Below are 20570 nucleotides of genomic sequence, written 5' to 3'. Positions count from 1 at the left end.
ACACTCAAACTGCAAGACGCAAGAGTCTCGCAGGCTTAGTCTTGTTCTTGCTCAAGTCTTGCACGGTCAGTCTTGGTCTTGGTCTTGCTAAAATAAGGCGGTCTTGGTCTTGGTTTTGCTAAAACGCAAGAACAAGACCAAGACTGCAAGACCAAGACCAATTTTGGGCAACACTATGTTATAGCCTTATTCTTTAACACGTTAAGCGCCATGGCAGCCCTAGGGACCGATGTAGGAAGTTCCTCATACACAATGGAGGTCCCTTGGGACCGCTGTGTATTGACGAAATTGCTATGACGACATGCATTGGCATTGGGGAAGGGCAATTTTTCAATATTGTGTCTGTCGCTTAACGTGTTAACAATATCGCTGTAGTAAAATTGTTGCTAGATTGTCACTGTATACCGGATGTCAATCAAATTGTGTTTTTTCTTGAAGTTCACCACACCCTGTGGAATACTCTAGCACTTACAAAATACTGAAATTAAAACCCAACTATAGCCTCAGGTTTTCTTAACATTCTGTATAAAAATTCATTCACTTTTGTTGGATAATAAAAAAGTTAGGTACTTTAACAACTAGCCATGTTCTTCATCAGTACAGGGTGTTTCTAAATAAACGCGACAAACTTTAGGGGTAATTCTGCATGAAAAAGAAATGACAGTTTGCTTTATAAACATATGTCCGGTTATAAAGCTGGCTGAGATAAGCAAATGAAATTTGGTGTGTTTTAAGAGGTAGTTTTTTTTTATTTTCTTTTATGGCCTTTGGGAACTGCGCCCATTTAGCCAGCAACGAATCCATTACAAAAACAATCCAGGGTAGGTAAGAGAAAAAAACTTTTCGCATCCAGATCGTTCAGGGTGACTAACCACATACTAAGTAGGGATACGGGGTATTATTAATTTACACGACTAATTTTATAATCTAAAGTTTCAATTTAAACGACTTAACATAATTTAGAAGAATCCTAAAGATTGACGGTTTGTTCAAAGCTATTAAGTTCATTAGATTATATGGGGGATAAACGTTTTCTTGCAATAGCTGCATATTCAACAAATTTCTTTTTGTCACATATTTGTCACATGCAAAAAATATATGATCCAAGTCACTTATTGTATTGCAATTTTCGCACAAATCCGACTGTTTTATATTGATTTTATATAGATGTGCGGGATAACAGGCATGGCCAAATTTTAGTCGAGAGATAATAACCATATCGTGTCTTGAAAAATCTAAATTTTAATGCCAATAATCTGTCGGGATTTTCGGATGTAAAAGAGTATACATGGTCGGACAATTTATACAGTATTGATTCCATTGAAGTTTCCAGTTATCATGTAATCTGGTTTTACTTATGGTTATACATTCTTGAAGTCCAATATCATTCAATGTTTCCTCGCCACTGAAAATGCTGTCTTTTGCCTACTGATCTACTTTTTCATTATTTTCGAGTCCAATATGAGCTTTAATCCCCGTGAATACTATATTACACTGCATAGTTGTTAGATTAGATAATAGTATCTTCAATTATTTCATGTAGGGATTTACGTTAACAGAATTTTTAATAGTTATCATGAGCACTCTTTATTAAACAGTATTGTTTTAAACAACTACCTTACAAACTGGTCAAAATCTGTTTGTATTTATACAGATGCATCCAAAAGTTCAAATGGTACTGGTTGTGCCTTTTATATTCCAGATAAATTTATAGAAAAAATGTTTAAACTGCCCTCAAATTTCTCCATTTTTACTGCCGAGGCTGCGGCGGTATATAAGGCTTTAATTTATTTCAAGTTAGTATGCTATAATTCTGCAGTAATTTTATCTGATTCATTATCTGTGCTCACTGCTATTCAAACACCTCAACTACCTTGTAGTACTTCTAATCCATACATTTTCTTAATAAAAAAAATCTTATTTGAAATTAATAAACACACCCAAAAAATACAACTTATGTGGATCAAAGCACATTCAGGACTTACACATAATGAACATGTAGACCAATTAGCTAAAAATTCCCTCATCCATAGAACAGTAACCAAATATCAGCCCTGCATTCTAGATGCTTTTGCTTGTTTAAGAACTGAACAGATGAATAACTAGAAAACACACTGGGAAAGGTACTGTAACATATCAACAACACAATACAGTTTGATACAACCGATTATTCCGGAAAAACCTTGGTATAAGAATTTCACCCTCCCTCGCAAATACATATCCACCATCAGTAGAATTAGATTTGGACATGCATGTTATCCTGCACATTTATTTAAAATAAACATATTAGATTCAAATATTTGCCAAGAATGTGAGGTTAAAAGTGACTTGAACCACATATTTTTTGAATGCAAGAAGCATAAACACCTAACCAATCACCTAATTAAAAGAATTATAGACCAGAACATCCCACTCCCTGTAAATATTCTCTTTATTCTGTCACTGAATAAAAAGAAAATTTTTGACTGTTTGGTATCTTTCTTGTCGGATAGTAAAATATTGTAATTAGTTCTAAGTATTTGTAAAATATGTTTAAAAAAAATATTAAAAAAAAAATAAAAAAAATGAAACAAAAAAAATTTAAAAAATGATTAAATTAATTAAAAAAAACTACTATCTAAAATAATCTAAAAACAAAAAAAAATACAAAAAAAAATAAAAAAAAATTTAAAGAAAAAAAATCACTAAGAGGATTTAAACTTCCGAGGGGTTGAACCGGGTTGACATCTTATCGTAGTGACAAAAGAAAAAAAAACAAAAAACAAAACAAAAAGAAAAGTAAAAAAATACAAAAAATAATGCATTTATTTTAATATTAACATTAATATTTTTATTTGTAAAATGTATACACTATGGTGTTCTTGATAAACATTAAGTAGTATAATATATTCATAATATTTATTAACATAGTATGTACATTAGCTGTAATAAGTAGGTAAATAAGAAGTAAAAAAGTGTAACATTATTATGATAACCATGTTTCACTAATTGGCAATATCTTTAAAACATTTACTTTTGATTGAGACTGGCTGAATGACTAAAGTCCAAGCAAAAAAAAAAAAAAATTTAAAACTGATAATGAGTCGGATATGTTTATTTGTTTTAGATTTTTATTTTCGGCGTATTGGCAAGCTTTTATGATAGCTATGGTTTCTGCTGAAAATATTGATGTATTGGAATTCATTTTAAATTTTTCTTTGACATCTAGTGATGGTATATAAAAAGCACAGCCCACACCATCACTTTGTTTTGAAGCATCGGTATATATTTGTAGGTGATTAGGGTATTTTGCAGTATAATCATTAAGGGTAGTTTTGCTAAGTGTGTGAAGTTCAGAATATGAGGGAATTAGAATTATTGATGTTTCTAAAGCCTGAAAGAAATCCGGTTGAGGTGGCTTTTTAATAATATGGCTAATATTGCAAGTATTACGAAATGCTGAACATAAGGAGGGAGAGGTTTTTTTAGACCAATATTGTATTGTTAAATCGAAGTAGTTTGATGCAGAAATTTTCTTACTTAATATTGGATCTTTTATATAGGATTTTAGAATAAACTTTTCAGATAAAAATTGCCTTCTGAGTTCTAAGGGAGGTTCTAGCGCTTCCACACGCAAAGGTTTATTACACATAGGTAAGAGGTAGTTATTGCGCATTTTTTGACATACAATTAAGAATTTTATTTTCACCATTGGCATGCATACGGGTCATATTACCCGTATGCACGCCAATGGTGAATGGCACTAATCTTTTGGAGTATGTATTTCATTGTACAAATATAAATCAAATTGTGTCTAATTTCTATACATAAAACCTTACTTGTACTACTGGTATTTCATTATGTAGACTCTTTAACAATTCAGTTTGGAGCTTTTTTGGGTGTCTAAGAGGACTAAAATCACACACAACTCCCCCTATGTCATTGCTAGCAATTAATTTTGCTAATTCCTTTGGTGACACATTCAATAGATGAAATCCAATATTCAGTTGTTGAAATTCTTTTTGAACAAACTTTAAACCTAAAAAAATCAATTAATATAGAGCCATCGAATCACATAAATATATGGAAAAAATTAGTAAAATCCTTTATAAAAGGTATATTTTATTTAAAATCCCTTAAGGCCATGGGTACATAATTCGCAAATATTTTACGGCTATCCCTACTTTTCCTGTCTTTACACGGCAAATTATGTGTAGTAAAATTCACACAGTGATGGATATGTAAACATTACTAATTAGAATGGCTTTTGAATGTTCTTGGATAACTGTTATTTGTATAATTGCAAATGATTAATTCAGTTAATAAATGTGATAATTTTTTCACTAACTATGTATTCAGTGATTGTAATAATTTATATGTACAACAAAAACTAATACTCAATCGAGAAAACAGGAAAAGTGTTAAAGTGATTTTTTAATAATATATTGTTACTATGGAACGCTTACAATTATTTTGAAAATCTTTAACAACAAAATACTTGGATCACAGAATATAATCCTGATGTCTGCTTGGATCTTCCATAAATAACAAACAATAAATTACTTTATGTTAAGTTCACGTCTTAAATCAATTATTTATCAAATACATTATCAGTAGTAATTGCACAAGAGCTCTAAAATTATTGAATTTTTCCCGAGTGACACTTTGACAGTTTTAATTTTGTCAAAAGTGTCACGAGGGCAAAAATTCTATATTAATTTTAGAGATCGAGTGCAATTTGTTGTGATTATTTCATGAATAAAACTGTTCAAAACCAAAATTTTATTGTAATTTATTTATATAAGTACAAATTAGTACAATTAAACACACAGTTGTTATAAATATTTTACGGTTAAAAGTCATCACTTTTATAATTTTTAAAACATTAATTGTCATTAATGTCACTGAATGTATTTTTTCGTAGCAACGAAGGGCATCTGACGTAATATACTTGACGACGGGAAATTATCAAAAATTATCAATTTAATTTAGATTTCTGTAGCTTTCTATTGGTCAGAATCTCCTATGAATGAAATAATCAATATTATTTAACCAACAACTCAAAATATTCCCGGTGCCATGTCAAATATTTAAAATATTTGATATATATACACTGTATATATACACTGTCATCATATTCTATTTGACTCAGTGCGTTGTAGGACAAAGATAGCGAATGTTCGATTTGGAAAATATCACCACGGACATGGTGTCCATTTTTTTCGAATCCTGAAGAAACTAATAAATGTTTTTAAAAAATTTAAAAGCAGAATGAAAGACTAAATTAATTATTATCGAAGGCCGAAAGTCCCTTAGAATAAATAAAGTTTCTTTTGAATGAGATATTTGAAATTAAAAATCACACTACATTTTCTCTTAGTTTTTCACCCCTGTAACTTATTGAAATAAACATTATAGAAGTATTGAGGGACTTTCGGCCCTCGGCAATAACGTAATCTTTCATTCTGCGTTTAAATTTTTCAAAAATACTTATTAGTTTTCTCAGGATTCGAAAAAAATGAATCCCCATTTGAATAGCATTGCAGCCGAAAATACGTACCCATCCTCTTAAAGTGCTACATCACAGAATGTTTTTTAACTAAAAAGTTTTACCATCAGTGCTGTTAACAGGTTTTTAACATGCTTGAGCATTTACGGACTGTAACTACAACTTAAGTTGCTACTAGTATTAATAGTGCCACATCCCTTAATTTTGACATTCTGCTTTATCCCCCTTTTTATAAAGAGGACATATCACTGCTTGCTTCCATTCCATTGGTAGTTCTTCCGTTTCCCATATGTTTTTTTAGTAATTTGTGTATTTTGTTTGTCAGCTGTGCTCCTCCATATTTTAACATTTCCGCTGTTATAGAATCACTTCCAGGACAGTTGTAGTTTTTTAGATTCTTAATAATGATTTCAACTTCATTTATTTATCAATATAACTTTAACTCGGTTAAACAGATCTCTTGTTTTGTGATATATACAGGGTGTAACAAAAATACAGGTCATAAATTAAATGACATATTCTGGGACCAAAAATAGTTCGATTGAACCTAACTTACCTTAGTACATATTATTATGTATCACTTTATCAATCAAAGATAGAGTAAAAATTTAAATTTTTAATTATAACGCGGGCACATAAATTTGATACACCCTGTATATTGATTTGTAACTATTTAGTAGAAGGTAGCTTTTACGCAGTGGGTTTCTTTAATGAGTTTTTCCCTGAAGACTTAAAGACATTTGTAAATACAGTGAAGTGAAATGACAATTTATTTCGGATTATAATTTAAAAGGATTGTTTGTTACGAGAAGGTAAAATCCACAGGTAGTTGTAATTATTAGTTTTTAGAAAAATAAAGGTAGAGCGATTTGGAATTTTAAGTCTGTTTGTTTAAACACAAGAATCTTTGTATAATTTCCGAAAAGTGATTAGTTTGAGTAGAAGTATTGTTTGAAAGAATGGTTGGGTTTTTCGAATGGAAAAGAGAAATGTTTCTGATTGTCTTGGCAATTTGGAAGGGGGAAAGAGAGGTTTTGAATGACAGTTTGGAAAGGAAAGATTATTGTGTTGCGGGCATCCGAGAAGGGCAGTCGAAAGTTTTCGCGTAGAGTTTCAGAAGCAAGTACTAGTGGTTTTGTTTGTTAGTGGAGAGTAGCTGAAAAGTGGAACGAGAGACAAATCAAATCGAGAAAAAATACCTCTTTGATTCTGTAAAGTCCAAGAGAGTAAGTTACAAGAATTATCGTTATTAAAATGATTTGTGACACCAAGTAAAAAAAGATACTTGGGTCTCAGGAGATTATTATTGAAAGAGAGAAGAGAGTTTTGGAGTTTATTGAACGAGTACTGGTCAAAAGCCAGCAGACCTGGCTTGTGTTTTGGAGAAATAGTTGCTGGTATGCTGCTGGATTGATGCTGAGAACGGAGAGGGCTTTGATTGGTAGCCTAACATAATCAACAACGAAGAGCTGTTTGGGTCAAGAGGAGGCATCATTGTGTGTGAATCAAAAAGGTCAGTCAATAACTTATGTGATAGATGTTCCTTATAATCAGAAGTTAAAATATTTGCGTAAAAGCATATGAATTAAGGTTCCAACATTTCAATAATTTAATAGGAAGTATAAGTAGTTTTGCAAATACCTAAATTTGTTTTGTTTAGTTTATTTTATAAATGGTATCAGGAACAAAGCGATAAATATTTGTTTAAATTAGATTAATTATATGGTAAAAGTTTCATTTGGACAATTATGCCCACAGGATTTAATTGATAGATTTTCAGAGCATTGCTTTTGATAATAAAGGTATTTGTATGTGCTTATTTATGATTTTTCTATTTATTTCCTTTTCCTATTTTATCCGATAAGGATCAACTAAGAGATACTGAAGCCACGAGAAAGGATAAGTATAACCTAAGATAATTTTAGTTAATTTTTATGACAAAAAGGCACCCTGAGAATTTTTATTAATTGTTTATGTATGATTTGTGTCAATTTAATAATTAAGTAAATAAATACTCAATTAAAATAAAAGTAATAGAAAGCAGATCACAACAATATATGCACACAAAAAAAGTTACGGTCTTTTGGAGTTACAAGATAAAAATCGATTTTTCCTATATATCGCAAACTATTAGAGATTTTTTAATGAAAATGGACACGTGGCATTCTTATGGAAGGATTATTTTAAAAAGAAATTTTAGTTAAATTTGTGCACCCCATAAAAATTTTATGTGGGTTTTGTTCCCTTAAACCTCCCAAACTTTTTTGTACGTTCTAATTAAATCATTATTGTGGTGCCATTAGGTAAACACAATGTTTTTAAAACTTTTTTGTCTCTTAGTACTTTTTGGAAAAGCTAGTTTTTATCGAGATATTTTGAATATTTTTCAAATCCACCACATATTTGTATACTGTTACGTACGATTGTAGAGACCCGCTAATAATATGAAATTTTTTTTATAAATTACAGTTTGAGGTATATTTTGAACCATATTAGAAAAGAAGCCACATCTCGATAAAACGTGCCTCATCGGAAAAATACTAGAGGCAAAAAAGTTTTAGAAACATTCTGTTTAACTAATGGTACCGCAATAATAGTTTCTTTGGAACGTACACAAACAATTGGGGGGTTTAAAGGCACAGAACCCCCATAAAAATTTTATGTAAACATATTAAAAAAGAAGCCGCATCTCGATTAAAACTGGTTTATCGAAAAAATACTAAGAGCCAAAAAAGTTTTAAAAACAATGTGTTTAACTAATGGTACCACAATAATAATTTAATTGGAACGTACAAAAAAGTTTGGGGGGTTTAAGGGAACAAAACCCCCGTAAAATTTTTATGGGGTGCACAAATTTAACTATAATTTATTTTTATAATGCTCCTGCCATAAGAATCCCACGTGTCCATTTTCATTAAAAAATCTCTAATAGTTTTCGATATATCGGAAAAAATCGATTTTTATCTTGAAACTTCAAAGGGCTGCAACTTTGTTTGTGTGCATATTTGTACTAAGGTAAGTTAGGTTCAATCGAACTATTTTTGGTCCCAGAATATGTGATTTGATTTATGACCTGTATTTTTGTTACACCCTGTATATTGGTATTGTTGAATTTTGGTATATTTTGTATGTTTTTAGTACGTAGTGAACTTTTTAAATGTAACTTTTTGTTATTGATTTTATACTATAGATTATAGATAGTTGTAGAATTTACTTTCTTAAAATGGCTGAATCATTTGAACAGTGTAGATCCCCTGAACAATTCGATTTTAATGGTAACATTCTCCCAGCAAATCGAAGTTGTGGAAACAGAAATATCCATATCAAGTCAACTAAACCCGATAGCATAAAAATATCAGGACATTTGAACTATTTCGGAGATGACGGTATCCGTATTTGCATAGTAAATCCAATAATGATATATGGGGCGGAAACATGGATTGTGCAAAAGAAACATGAATCAATGATAAACACGATCGAGATGAAATACATGAGAAGAATAGCCGTAGTTACGAAATTTGATAGATTCAGAATGAAGATATAAGAAGAGAGCTGGAACAAGAACCGATAATGAGGAAGATCGAAAACAAACAATTAAGCTGGTTTGGACACAAACAACAAATGGAGCAAAAAAGACTTACAAAGAAGGTACATGAAGCCAAAATGGGAAACAAAAGAAAAAAGGGAAGGCCGAGGAAGACATGAATGGACCAGATCCAGGATATAGGTGAAAGATGAGGGATATGAAGAACCTGGCCACCAATAGAAGTGATTGGAAGAAATGGATGAAAGGCGGAACCCGACATCCGATGACCTGAAGGGCACTAAGGATTATGAGAAAGAAGAAGAAGAAGTGTAAAAACTTTGTGTTGCTCACTCTGTGAAAAATTTCATGTGTTTGTCTTGCAACGATAATAATTTTTTTTTAAGAAGAAATGAGTACTTTGTAAAATTATCTTTCATGGTATAATTTTCTTTTTATAATTTTTTTCAAAAAGTAATACATACATGCAAATGATAGGGGTACATATTTAGATTTAATGTTTACAAACATATCTGAAGTGAAAGGAGAACCAGCTGCAGACCTTCTAATGCCTTTTCATAATAATCATATAGCTTACACATTTGATCTTTTTAGCCCAATAAATTGGCTCTGCCAAAGCCATTTTTCAAAAAAAAAAACCCAATAAATGACCGTTTTGGAGTGTAATTTCCAGGGGCAACTCCGAATTGCATGAAAATTTGGATTTAGGTTCTACTTACCCTCCACTTCAAAGTTGAATTTGTGCCGTTGGTTGCTTTTACTTGGGGGTGACATTTACCCCTTCTCGGGGGTGAAAAAAGCGTGTTTAAAATAAGACCGGAAATGGATAAATTGACTTATTTTAAGCACCTTTTGTTCTATAAAGTTTTTTACGTTAGTCAATACTTTTCGAGTTATTCGCGATTTAAAATGTTGATTTTTCTACAAAAAAACTACGTTTTCAGACCGTTTTTCCCAAATAACTCATAAAAGTAAATATTTTATCGAAAAAAATATTTTTGGCAAAAGTGTAGCCTATAAAAAAAGGAAAAAAATGGTGTACCAGTAAAGTCTACAAATTGAGTAGAAGCAAAGTTGTAGCTCATGAAAAATACGTTCTTATTCGTCTAATTCCAAATCGAATAATTCAACGCGAAATCACCGAAGAAAGAAGCGTTTTTCGGGAAAACCTTATTAACATTTTTAAAGTATCGAAAAAAAGCTTATTATTTGTTTTTTACAAAAGTTTACAGCATCAAAAATAAACGAGTTACACTGAAAAAAAAGCTGGCCCCTTTTTTTGGTAAAAAAAATCGTGAAAACCTCCCTCTATTTAGCACCCTAAATGAAATTAATCGTTTGGCTTTACCATCTATTTTAACTGTATGTGTATTGTTCATATGATCTGTAAGTTTGATTGGTTTAAAGTGCTTATTTTTGAAAACATTTGGTTTTATAGTAAAAAAAAAATTCTAAAAATTTTTGAAAAATTTCATTTTTTCAAAATAACTTAAAAAGTATTAGTGATAAGAAAAATCTTAAAGAGTAAAAAAATGTAGGTTTTGCTATTATAAATATGCTAGTTTCATTTTGTTTTTCCGTAAGAAAAAAATTGGTTAAGATATGGCTGTTCAAAATTTGCATACACTCGTGATTAGTGGCCCATTCAAGCTTTCTCAATTATAACCCTTTCAAAAATAAACACTTTAAACCGGTGAGACTGACAGACCATATAAAAAATAGATAGGTAAGTAAATTGTTTGTAAAGCGGTAGCGATTAATTTCATTTGGGGAGCTAAACACGGCGAGATTTTCATGATTTTTTTACAAAAAAAAAGAGGGCCAACTTTATTTTGAGCGTAACTCACTTATTTTTAATGCTAAAACTTTTGTTAACAATTAAAACAAAGCTTTTTATAAACACTTTAAAAAAGTTTAAATGGGTTTTTCCCGAAAAGTGCTTAATTTTTCGGTGATTTCACCTTGAAATATTCGATTTGGAATTAGACGAATAGGAACGTATTTTACATAAGCTCTTTGTTTTTATTTGATTGATAGACTTTACTGATACACCATTTTTTGGGTTTTTTATAAGCTACACTTTTGCTAAGGATATTTTTTTCGATAAAATATTTACTTTTTGAGTTATTTTCGAAAAACAGTCTGAAAACGTAGTTTTTTTGTCGAAAAATCAACATTTTCAATGGCAAATAACTCGAAAAGTATTGACTTACGTAAAAAACTCTATAGAACAAAAGTTGCTGAAAATTAGTCAATTTATCCATTTCCTGTCTTATCTTGAACGTATGTTTTTTCACCCCCTACAAGGGGTGACTGTCACCCCCCAAGTAAAAGCAACCAACGGCACAATTTCAACTTTGAAGTGGAGGGTAAGTATAACCTAAATCCAAATTTTCATGCAATTCGGAGTTGACCCTGAAAATTACACGGTATCGCCGAATTTCCCGTTCATTTACTGGGCTATTTATGTACTACTAAAATTAACCTAACATATGAAGAATACTATTTTGACTTCAGAGATGGAAATTATATAGCGATAAATGATTATTTGGCAGTATTAATTGGGACAACTTATTTTATGAATTAGATATTGAGTCTGCTGTACAAAAGTTTTATGAAACTCTACATGTTGTCTTTAATCAATTTATTCCAAGAAAACTCATTAAAAGCTCTAACTTTCCAAAATGGTTTTCCCCATATTTAAAAAATTTAATAATTTCAAAGAAAACTAGTCACAAAAAATATTTACAAACAAAGTCTGAAACAGATTACTTGATATTTTCTGATTTGGATGTAAATGTAAAGTAGAAACTTAAAAATGTCACTCTAATTATATCAAAACTGTTGGTAACAACCTAAAATATAATCCAGCACATTTCTGGAGATATATTAATGATAAAAAAAATCAAACAATATTCCAAATCACATGTACCTTGATAACCAAACGGCAGATAATGCCCAAAACATAGCTAACTTGTTTGCCGAATATTTTGCTAGTGTATATGATTCATCCACATGCCGATTGCCCAAAGCGGACTCATGTTCAAGTGCAGATATTTCTTTGTATACTATTAAAATCTCTGATATTTATGATGGTATATGTCAACTCAGAAACTCTTTTTCAACGGGACCAGATAGTATTCCAAATTATTTCTTGAAACGTTGTTCATTTACAATATTCAAACCAATATATCTATTGTTTAACTTATTTTTGCTCACATGTTCCTTCCCTGCTAGATGGAAAGAAAGCTATGTATCACCTATTTTTAAAGCTGGTGACAAAAATAATGTAAAAAATTATCGGAGTATCTCTAAGCAATCATCAATACCAAAGTTATTCGATAAAATAGTATACAATCAACTATATTGGCAATGTAAAGAATTATTATTATTTATCATTCAACATGGGTTTGCAGCTGGGAAATCCACTATTACTAACTTGGCAGTGTATGAAATGGATCTGTTGGAGGCGTTGGAGAGGAAGGAACAAGTAGACTCAGTCTACACTGACTTCTCCAAGGCCTTCGACAGAGTCAATTTCGACATTTTGCTTGCAAAACTCCTAAATTTAGGATTTACTAAGGAGGTCATAGAATGGATATCAAGTTTTTTAAAGGATCGAAAACAAAGGGTGAAACTATTTAATTTCCTATCTGAATCATTTGAGGTTTTATCAGGTGTCCCCCAAGGAGGCCACTGTTCACGATTACTATTTAATCTCTTTATAAATGATATTTCTGATAACCTTGAATCGTCAGTTTTACTTTTTGCAGATGACTTAAAGTTATATAGATGTATAAAATCTGTAGCTGACATACATATATTGCAAAAGGATATTGACAGGTTATGGGACTGGAGTATACAGAATAATCTTACATTAAATATCGATAAATGCTATTATATCAGTTTTTTTAGGGGGAATACACCATATGACTCAAACTATCTTATGAATAATGTTAACTTAAGTTATAAAAATCAAGTTAGAGACCTGGGCATCACTTTTAATGAAAGCATTAATTTCAATGACCATATTTCACAGATTACATTGAAAGGTCTTAGCGCTTGTTCACAATGGATGTAAAACATAATTTAATTCATAAAGTTGAACATGTAGAAATCAAATGTAAGTATTCACAATGGGTAAACATAAAATTTATGGTTATGGTTGTCTTACGTTTAAACATAAGGATTACATAAAGTTGAGATTGTTTCAACTTTATGTTCGAATTACGTGAATTTTAAGGACAACTGTAGTATTTTTTGTATTTTAATGTTGGTGATCAATTGAGTTTGACAATTCAAACAGGTGGATTCTGTCAGTCAGTTTACTTATGGTTTGTTTTGTTTACCCCATAGATATGTTTATCTCGCGTTTTGGTAATAAATTAAATTGCCAAATTAAATGAAATGGAGAACGTGGATATTGAACTTTTAATTCAGCTTGTGCATTCAAAGCCCTTCTTATAATATAGTAAAGGTGATAAACATTTTAAAAATGTACCTATATAAAAATCCTTGTATAAGTAAAAAACCACTCTGCATCATACAACCTCATTTCATTCATAAGCCTAATAAACTCTCCTTTTTTTTCTTTTTGGTTTATTTGTTTTTTAAATCTTCCTTAACAATAAAATGGTAAGCAAGTCAAACCAAATGTATCCATATTTTTGTTAAATGCACACAAATTAAAAAAAAAACATGTAGGTATTCATTTATTTACATCAACCCATAACCCATAAATAACGTTTTGACATTTGACAATCAAAATACCTGTCTTGTTCTTGTCTTGTTACGTAAAATTTAAGTCTATTGTCAACGCTGCATAAGATTATGTACAAGTCACAGTTTATGAAATGATAACGGTTTACGTTCATCTTATGGTTACATCCATTGTGAACAAGAGCTTAAACTTCTTGGATTTACATTAAGAAACTGTAGTGAGTTCCCAATTGATGTAATGAAAGTTGTATATTGTTCTCTTGTACGCTCTCAACTAGAATATAGCATGCTAGTCTGGTCTCCTATGTATGACCAGTATATCAATTCTATTGAGAAAGTTCAGAATAAGTTTCTTAGGTATTGCGGTTACAAAATGGGAATTCCAGTTGCAAATATAGACAAAAAAGTAATTTTAGATAGATTAAATCTAACAACACTTTAGAACTAGAACCTTTAGCCACGTAATTGTATAACTTATCACTAACTCAGGTGTAATGTGTAGTGTGTGTGTTGAGTAAGTGTCTTGTTACTTTGCAAAGTCGACGTCATTGTATTTGCAAAGAGACGCTAATTGTATCCGAACGTCTGCGGTCCCTCCGGTGAGTACCAATCAAATATTTATTTATAAATTAAATAATTTAATTCAATGTCCAGAACTTTTAAGTAAAATAAGCTTCAATATTCCACAGCATAGACTAAGATCTTTTGAACTTTTTCATATAAACTTTCATGCTACCAATTATGCCTGCAATAATCCATTTGATAGGGCCTTAAGGTTTTTAAATGGTCACTGTGATATATATCCTTTTAATTTAAGTTTAAATCAATTTAAAACCATGATTTATAGTAAACTCTAGAATTCTTTGTAAGTAATGTATTTTAAAGTAAGTAGTTATAAGATGAATTAGATTAAAAATATAATGTTAAAAATATAATGCTGTAATGAGGTGATCCTGTCTATTTAATAAATAAAAATAATAATAAGCAAGTCCTAATTATCTTTCAAATCAATTTTCCCGACGTTCACATATAAAAAAATGGATATACAGACCGGGTGCAAATGCACCCCGCACCTTTTTTTACGTAAGAATCTAAGCACCGCCTTACGAGGGTTAAGACCAATATTTGGATCTTGGAGAATATGACTCGTGTTGTTTGTCCTCCTAAGATTTCATTCCAAAATATTGCAAATATTCCTCTTTCTGGTAAACACATTCGATTACACAAACCATTTGCATCGCTACGAGTTTTAAATTGTTGCTCATCGTCTTCTGAAATTTTGGATAATGCCCCTTCTGATTATAATCTTTAAATAGCGCTTTTGCGGGATCACTTCTAGATGACCATATCGTAGTATTAGTTACTCTTTTAGCAACAATAATATTTCTGCCACGGTCGGTGTTGCTTTTGCTTAAAGACCCAACTTTATAGTTCATTATACACTGTAGTTATTTGTGCCACATTAGTTATTATATATGTGCCACAAAATTGGATTATACTCACTATCATTATAGAGATTATTTACCCAAGTGTGCCGTGGCTGAACCAGTTTTTAAGTTAGTGTGCCTCAAGCTAAAAAAACGTTGGAAACCGCTGTTCTAAGACATCAAAAAATGCTATGGCAGCAGGACAAAGCTTAGCTGCCGCTTTTGCAACTAAATTTAGAGAGTGGGTGGCACATGGAATCCATAACGCCAAAATATTATGTTCTCTAATTTTAACCTGAACACCATTGTATTTTTCACTAATAACTGATGCGTTGTAGTAGGACTGACCTCTGCAGTTTTTCAAATCAATATCATGTTTTTGCAAGAATGTCATTAGAGAATTAAATATATCTTCTGCTGTATGACCATGATTTGGCAAATATATGAAAAGCCTTTTAACAGGAGTGAAACCTTCCATGTAACAAAATATGACAGCTCATTGGTTGACAAAAATTATTCTATGTAAATAATGTGCTGATTTTTTACGTTTGGCACTTTATGGGGGCCCCGGGCAGCTGCCCCTCTTAAATCCGGCCCTGAAGCTGTCACGAATTTAGGGAGCGGAGCGCTCACAAGACGAAACACAACTGTTACCGCTCCATCGGGAACTGTTCCCTCATTTTTTCGTCTCCTGAATGCAACCATTGATTTATTTACAAAATTAAATTAATGTAACACTTACCTTCAATAAAAAAATTGAAATGTCTTTGTGTTGGATATTGTTCATGTGCGTCTTTAAGGCTATAACAAACATGTAGTGGTAACTTCTTCTTTATAGCTAATCTTTGAGCAAAAATCAAAGCCCAATTATCCTGGACGCGGCAATCTCGATACATCCAGTATAGAATTCCTTTTGATTTATCCTTAATATTTTCGTTAGGCGATAAAACTCGGCAGCGATCTTTATTAAATTCGAAGTTTTCAACACTTTCTCCTTGGGCTTCTCTAGCCCAAAGAATATTTTTAATAAAATACTCTTTGGTTAGCTGATCCAGTAATATTTTGCCGTTAGAATTTCTTGGTTTCAATGATGCCATTATATTTGTATACTCAATAAAATCTAAATCGCCTTAAAATATATTAAAATAAAACTGGTTAAATTCTGAAGAATGTTGGTATTTTTATTTATCATTTATCTAATAATGTGACAGTGACAGAACCATGTCAGAACACTAATAAATGACATTTAGAAGTTCCTGGCAGCTATGCAATTAGTAATACACAGACGTTAGTGGCGGCATCTAGATAGTATTAGTCAAATTTTTAAAAATTAAACTCGCGCTCTCGCCAAACTTTAAACTGCCAAAAACGCTCCCACCAAAATTATAACTGTCACTTGTGAATTAATTATTAACCCTTTCAACTCCGGTGACGGACAACCAGCAATTTAACATTTAGGTTGATTTTTTTTTTTTGGTGGTTTTAGTTTGAAAACCGATTTGAGGTGGAAAAATCTTAAATCATCGCGTTAAAATTGTTATAAATTAAGTAATTATACTGTAGATATAGTTAGTTAGTGTTTGAACATTAATTTAGTAGTTAATTTAAAAGTTAAAACGGGATAATACGTTAGTAGTGAATTAGAAATACTAAGGACTTTTCTGTAAGTTTTGCCTTTATATAATCATAGTAGCAGTAGTATAGTAGAGTAGAGGCTGGCTTAGGAGATGGACACTAACTCTCCCGGCCCCCCTGACAAAGGGGGCGGGATCTATGCTTTGCTTTCATTGAACTCGCAAAATTTTTTAAATTCCATACACATGCTAGCCCCGAGACATAAAAATAACATTAATTTAATAGAAAAAGAACTCTGTGCTTTAAAAAATAAATTCCAAAACGATCAGATCATGTTAACAGAAGTTAATAACTTATCATCTAGGATTGAAAATATTAGTAGAAGAAAAGTTGAATACAAGGACACTGACTTCGGCCCATTCCTTATTATGATAGAGAGTGACAAGGGAAAAGCAGGAAATATCCATCCTATGGATATTGGGAAAGTATTTCATACAATGGGTACGACTGGAATTAAAGAAATTAGTAGAAAAGGCATGAATAGAATTGGAGTAATTTTTAACACCTCCAAACAGGCAAATATGGTACTAAATAGTACAGAAATCCTTGAGAAAGGATTTCTTGCTTATATACCTCAAAAAATGCTAACATCAAGGGGTATTATTAGAGATGTAAGTATAAATATTTCAATGGAAAACATAGTTAACGACAGTAAATTACAAAAAAACGTGAAAATTATATCGGCCAGAAGACTTAACAGAAGAGTTTTAGATAGCAGTGGGACCGTTACATACATTCCAACAGGAACTGTACAACTACTCTTTGACGTAAGAACTCCCCCTAAAGAAATAATCATATATTCAAACTTGGTAACAGTAGATCCATACATCCCTCCTGTACAGCAATGCTTCAAATGCCTAAGATTTGGGCACTCACAAAGACAGTGCAGGGGAAAAGCAAGATGCCCGAAATGTTCCGATGAACATACAGTACAAAGCTGCACAGTTTCTGTACCAAAATGCCTATACTGCGATCTTGATCACCTTGCCACAAATAAAATTTGCAAAGAATTCGAAAGACAGAAAAAGATAAATGAAGTAATGGTCTTCCAAGATCTCACCTTTTTTGAAGCTGCCAAGCTGTTTCCCCCAATTAAGGAAAAGCCAGAGAATTCGAGAATGTTTCAGAGGAGAAGTAGGGATTTTCCTTCTTTACTATCCAGCTCACCCAGAGCATTTACTCAAGCACTTCAAAAATCCCCATCCTCCACTCCCCATTTCCAGAGTCAAAGTCATGTGGTCCCAGTTAAAAGGAAAAATAAAGTAATTCTTAAAGACATTAGTTATGACAAAGAGGCGCATAAAGCTCTATTAAATGAGGATCTAAGCAGAAATTTACCTAGATTACCGATTTTAAACAAATTAAATGATTCACAAAAGTATACGGGATCACAAGGCCCAAGTTTTGCACTCTCATTAACAAGCAATCGTGTACATTCTCAGGATAGTGTATTTTTAAAAAACGTTGATTTAACCTCTGATAATAATATGGATTTTGCAGGTTTTGATGAGTCACATAATACATCTAATTTTAGTAAAAGTAGTGTTGACTGAATTTTCATTTATTTCTTACAGATAATATAATATATTATTTTTTATATTAAAAATAAAAAAAAATAATAATAGTAACAAATTATATATATAGTTATGATATTTAATATTTTGCATTGGAATATTAATGGTTTCTTTAACAATAAGCAAGATCTAATGGTGTTTCTTAACGAATATGATGTTAATATCATTCTTCTAAATGAAACACATCTGAAATTTTCACAGCACTTGCATATTCCCAATTTTTACTGCTATAGGGATGATAGGATTGATGGATGGGGTGGAATAGCTGTACTTATTCATCAGTCTCTGGCAGCTGATAGGATAGACATTTCACATATTCACTTGCCTGAAAAATGGCAGGCTATCATTATCAAATTTGAAAAAATTTTTATTATAGGATCGTATAAGACACCAGATGTTCGTTTTCGTAAGGAGATCTTTAGAGAATTGGTTCAAATGTGTGATAAACCGTTTTTCTTCATAGGTGACTTGAATTGCCAACATTCTTTATGGGGTTCATCATCTAACAATCCGAACGGCAATCGTCTTGCAGATCTTTTGGAGGAGGATAACTTGTGTTTTCTCAATACGGGTGAGGCGACAAGAATCTCACCGCCTGACTCAAACAGTGTCCCTGACGTAGCTATAGCATCTCCAGGTTTGGCTGTGGACTGCCTCTGGGAAGTTTTTCCAGAGATAGGAGCAAGTGATCACTTTCCTTTTGTAGTGTGTTACGGGCAGGATAGAAATAGTCCCCAAGGAAATGACCCTCTTCAAGATCGCAGTATCTTTAATGTGAAAAAAGCCAATTGGGAACAATTCAACCAATATATTGAGTCTAACATTAACAACATCCCTAATGAGTCTTACACAGATTTTCAAAACCTAATATTAGACGCAGCAAACAGGTTCATCCCTAAGAAAAAGCGTGTTAGATTCCATAAACCACAATTACCTTGGTGGGATGAAGAGTGTTCAGTTTTAATTAAATCAAAGAGGGAGGCAGTCAAGAAGTTCAAACAGGTACCTTCTTTAGAAAACTTCATTAATTTTAAAAAAATTAGGACACATTGTAAAAAAGAACTTAAATCCAAAAAGAAAAAATCATTTGTTGTGTTTTGTTCCACAATTTCACCTGATACTCCAATATCAGTAATGTGGAGAAAAGTGAGAAGTTTCCATAAGGCTTTCACTAAAGCCTCAGTTAGAACTCCTAGTAATTCATCGTTAGGTGAGGAAATGCTTTGTTCATTGACTCCACCTGTATTTGAGGACATTGCGTCTCACCCAGTGAAATCTAATACTATCGAGTGTGAACTCTTCACTTTAAACGAACTTTCATTGGTTTTGGTTGAACGAAAGGATACTGTGCCGGGCCAGGATGGTATAACATTTTCTATGTTGCAACATCTTCCAGAGTCAGCAATCAAGTTCCTGTTAAAATTTTTCAATTTATGTTTAAAGGAGGGAATGCATATTCCCACTCAATGGAAATCACAAACAGTGTGTTTAATTCCCAAACCCAATAAAAATATAAATTGTCTTTCGGGCTGGAGACCAATCGTTTTATCATCGTGTGTTAGTAAACTTTTAGAGAACATGATAAAAATAAGGTTAGATTGGTATGTAGAACATTTTATGATCCTATCGCCTTTCCAGACTGGCTTTCGTAAAGGTAGAGGGGTGTCTGAAAACATAATTCATCTGGTTAATGAAATCTCAATGAATATCTCAAAAAGGAAACCAGCAGCTGCTGTTATGTTAGACATTTCTTCTGCATATGATAAAGTGTCAATCATCCAATTATTGGACGCTTTGGGAGATCTCAATTTGCCATGGTTACTTATTGAATTGGTTAAACATTTATTGACTAATCGTTTGGTGTCTGTTCGTGATCCTATTTCCTTAAATCTGCTAGGACCAAGAACTACCAATGTGGGCCTTCCTCAGGGTTCCCCTTTGAGTCCAGTACTATTTAATATTGTCATCAATATAATTTCATTTTGTGTGCCAGAGGATGTTCTAATTACTCAGTATGCAGACGATGTTGCCCTCTATTGCTCCGGCAACAGCTGGTTGGATGTTGTGGAAAAATTGAATGGTACAGTAGAAAATATTTCTAATAAACTTCATGATATGGGAATGTGTCTGTCATCTAGCAAGAGTCAAGCAATTTTTTTTGATAGAAATAGGAATAATATTCC

The 20570-nt window shown here is 31.9% G+C and overlaps 1 protein-coding gene across 2 annotated transcripts in view; it reads right to left on the bottom strand.

The window, feature by feature from the left end:
* The window catches only part of LOC114326803 (deoxyribodipyrimidine photo-lyase), a 46378-nt gene extending 29989 nt beyond the window's left edge, over positions 1 to 16389 (bottom strand). The window contains exons 1-2 of one of the 2 annotated variants that reach the window (XM_028275251.2): positions 15921 to 16389; positions 3819 to 4018 (exon numbers count right to left, since the gene is read on the bottom strand). In XM_028275251.2, coding sequence (XP_028131052.2) covers positions 3819 to 4018; positions 15921 to 16275 — 555 coding nt within the window. In that variant the 5' untranslated portion in view covers positions 16276 to 16389. The remainder of the gene's footprint in view (positions 1 to 3818; positions 4019 to 15920) is intronic. The other variant, XM_028275249.2, reaches the window with a different exon arrangement.
* Between the last annotated feature and the right edge of the window lie 4181 nt (positions 16390 to 20570).

The sequence above is a fragment of the Diabrotica virgifera genome, chromosome 4 (assembly GCF_917563875.1).
Source record: "Diabrotica virgifera virgifera chromosome 4, PGI_DIABVI_V3a".
In the NCBI taxonomy this organism is placed as follows: Eukaryota; Metazoa; Arthropoda; class Insecta; order Coleoptera; family Chrysomelidae; genus Diabrotica; species Diabrotica virgifera.
This window is presented reverse-complemented; position numbering and strand designations above follow the sequence as displayed.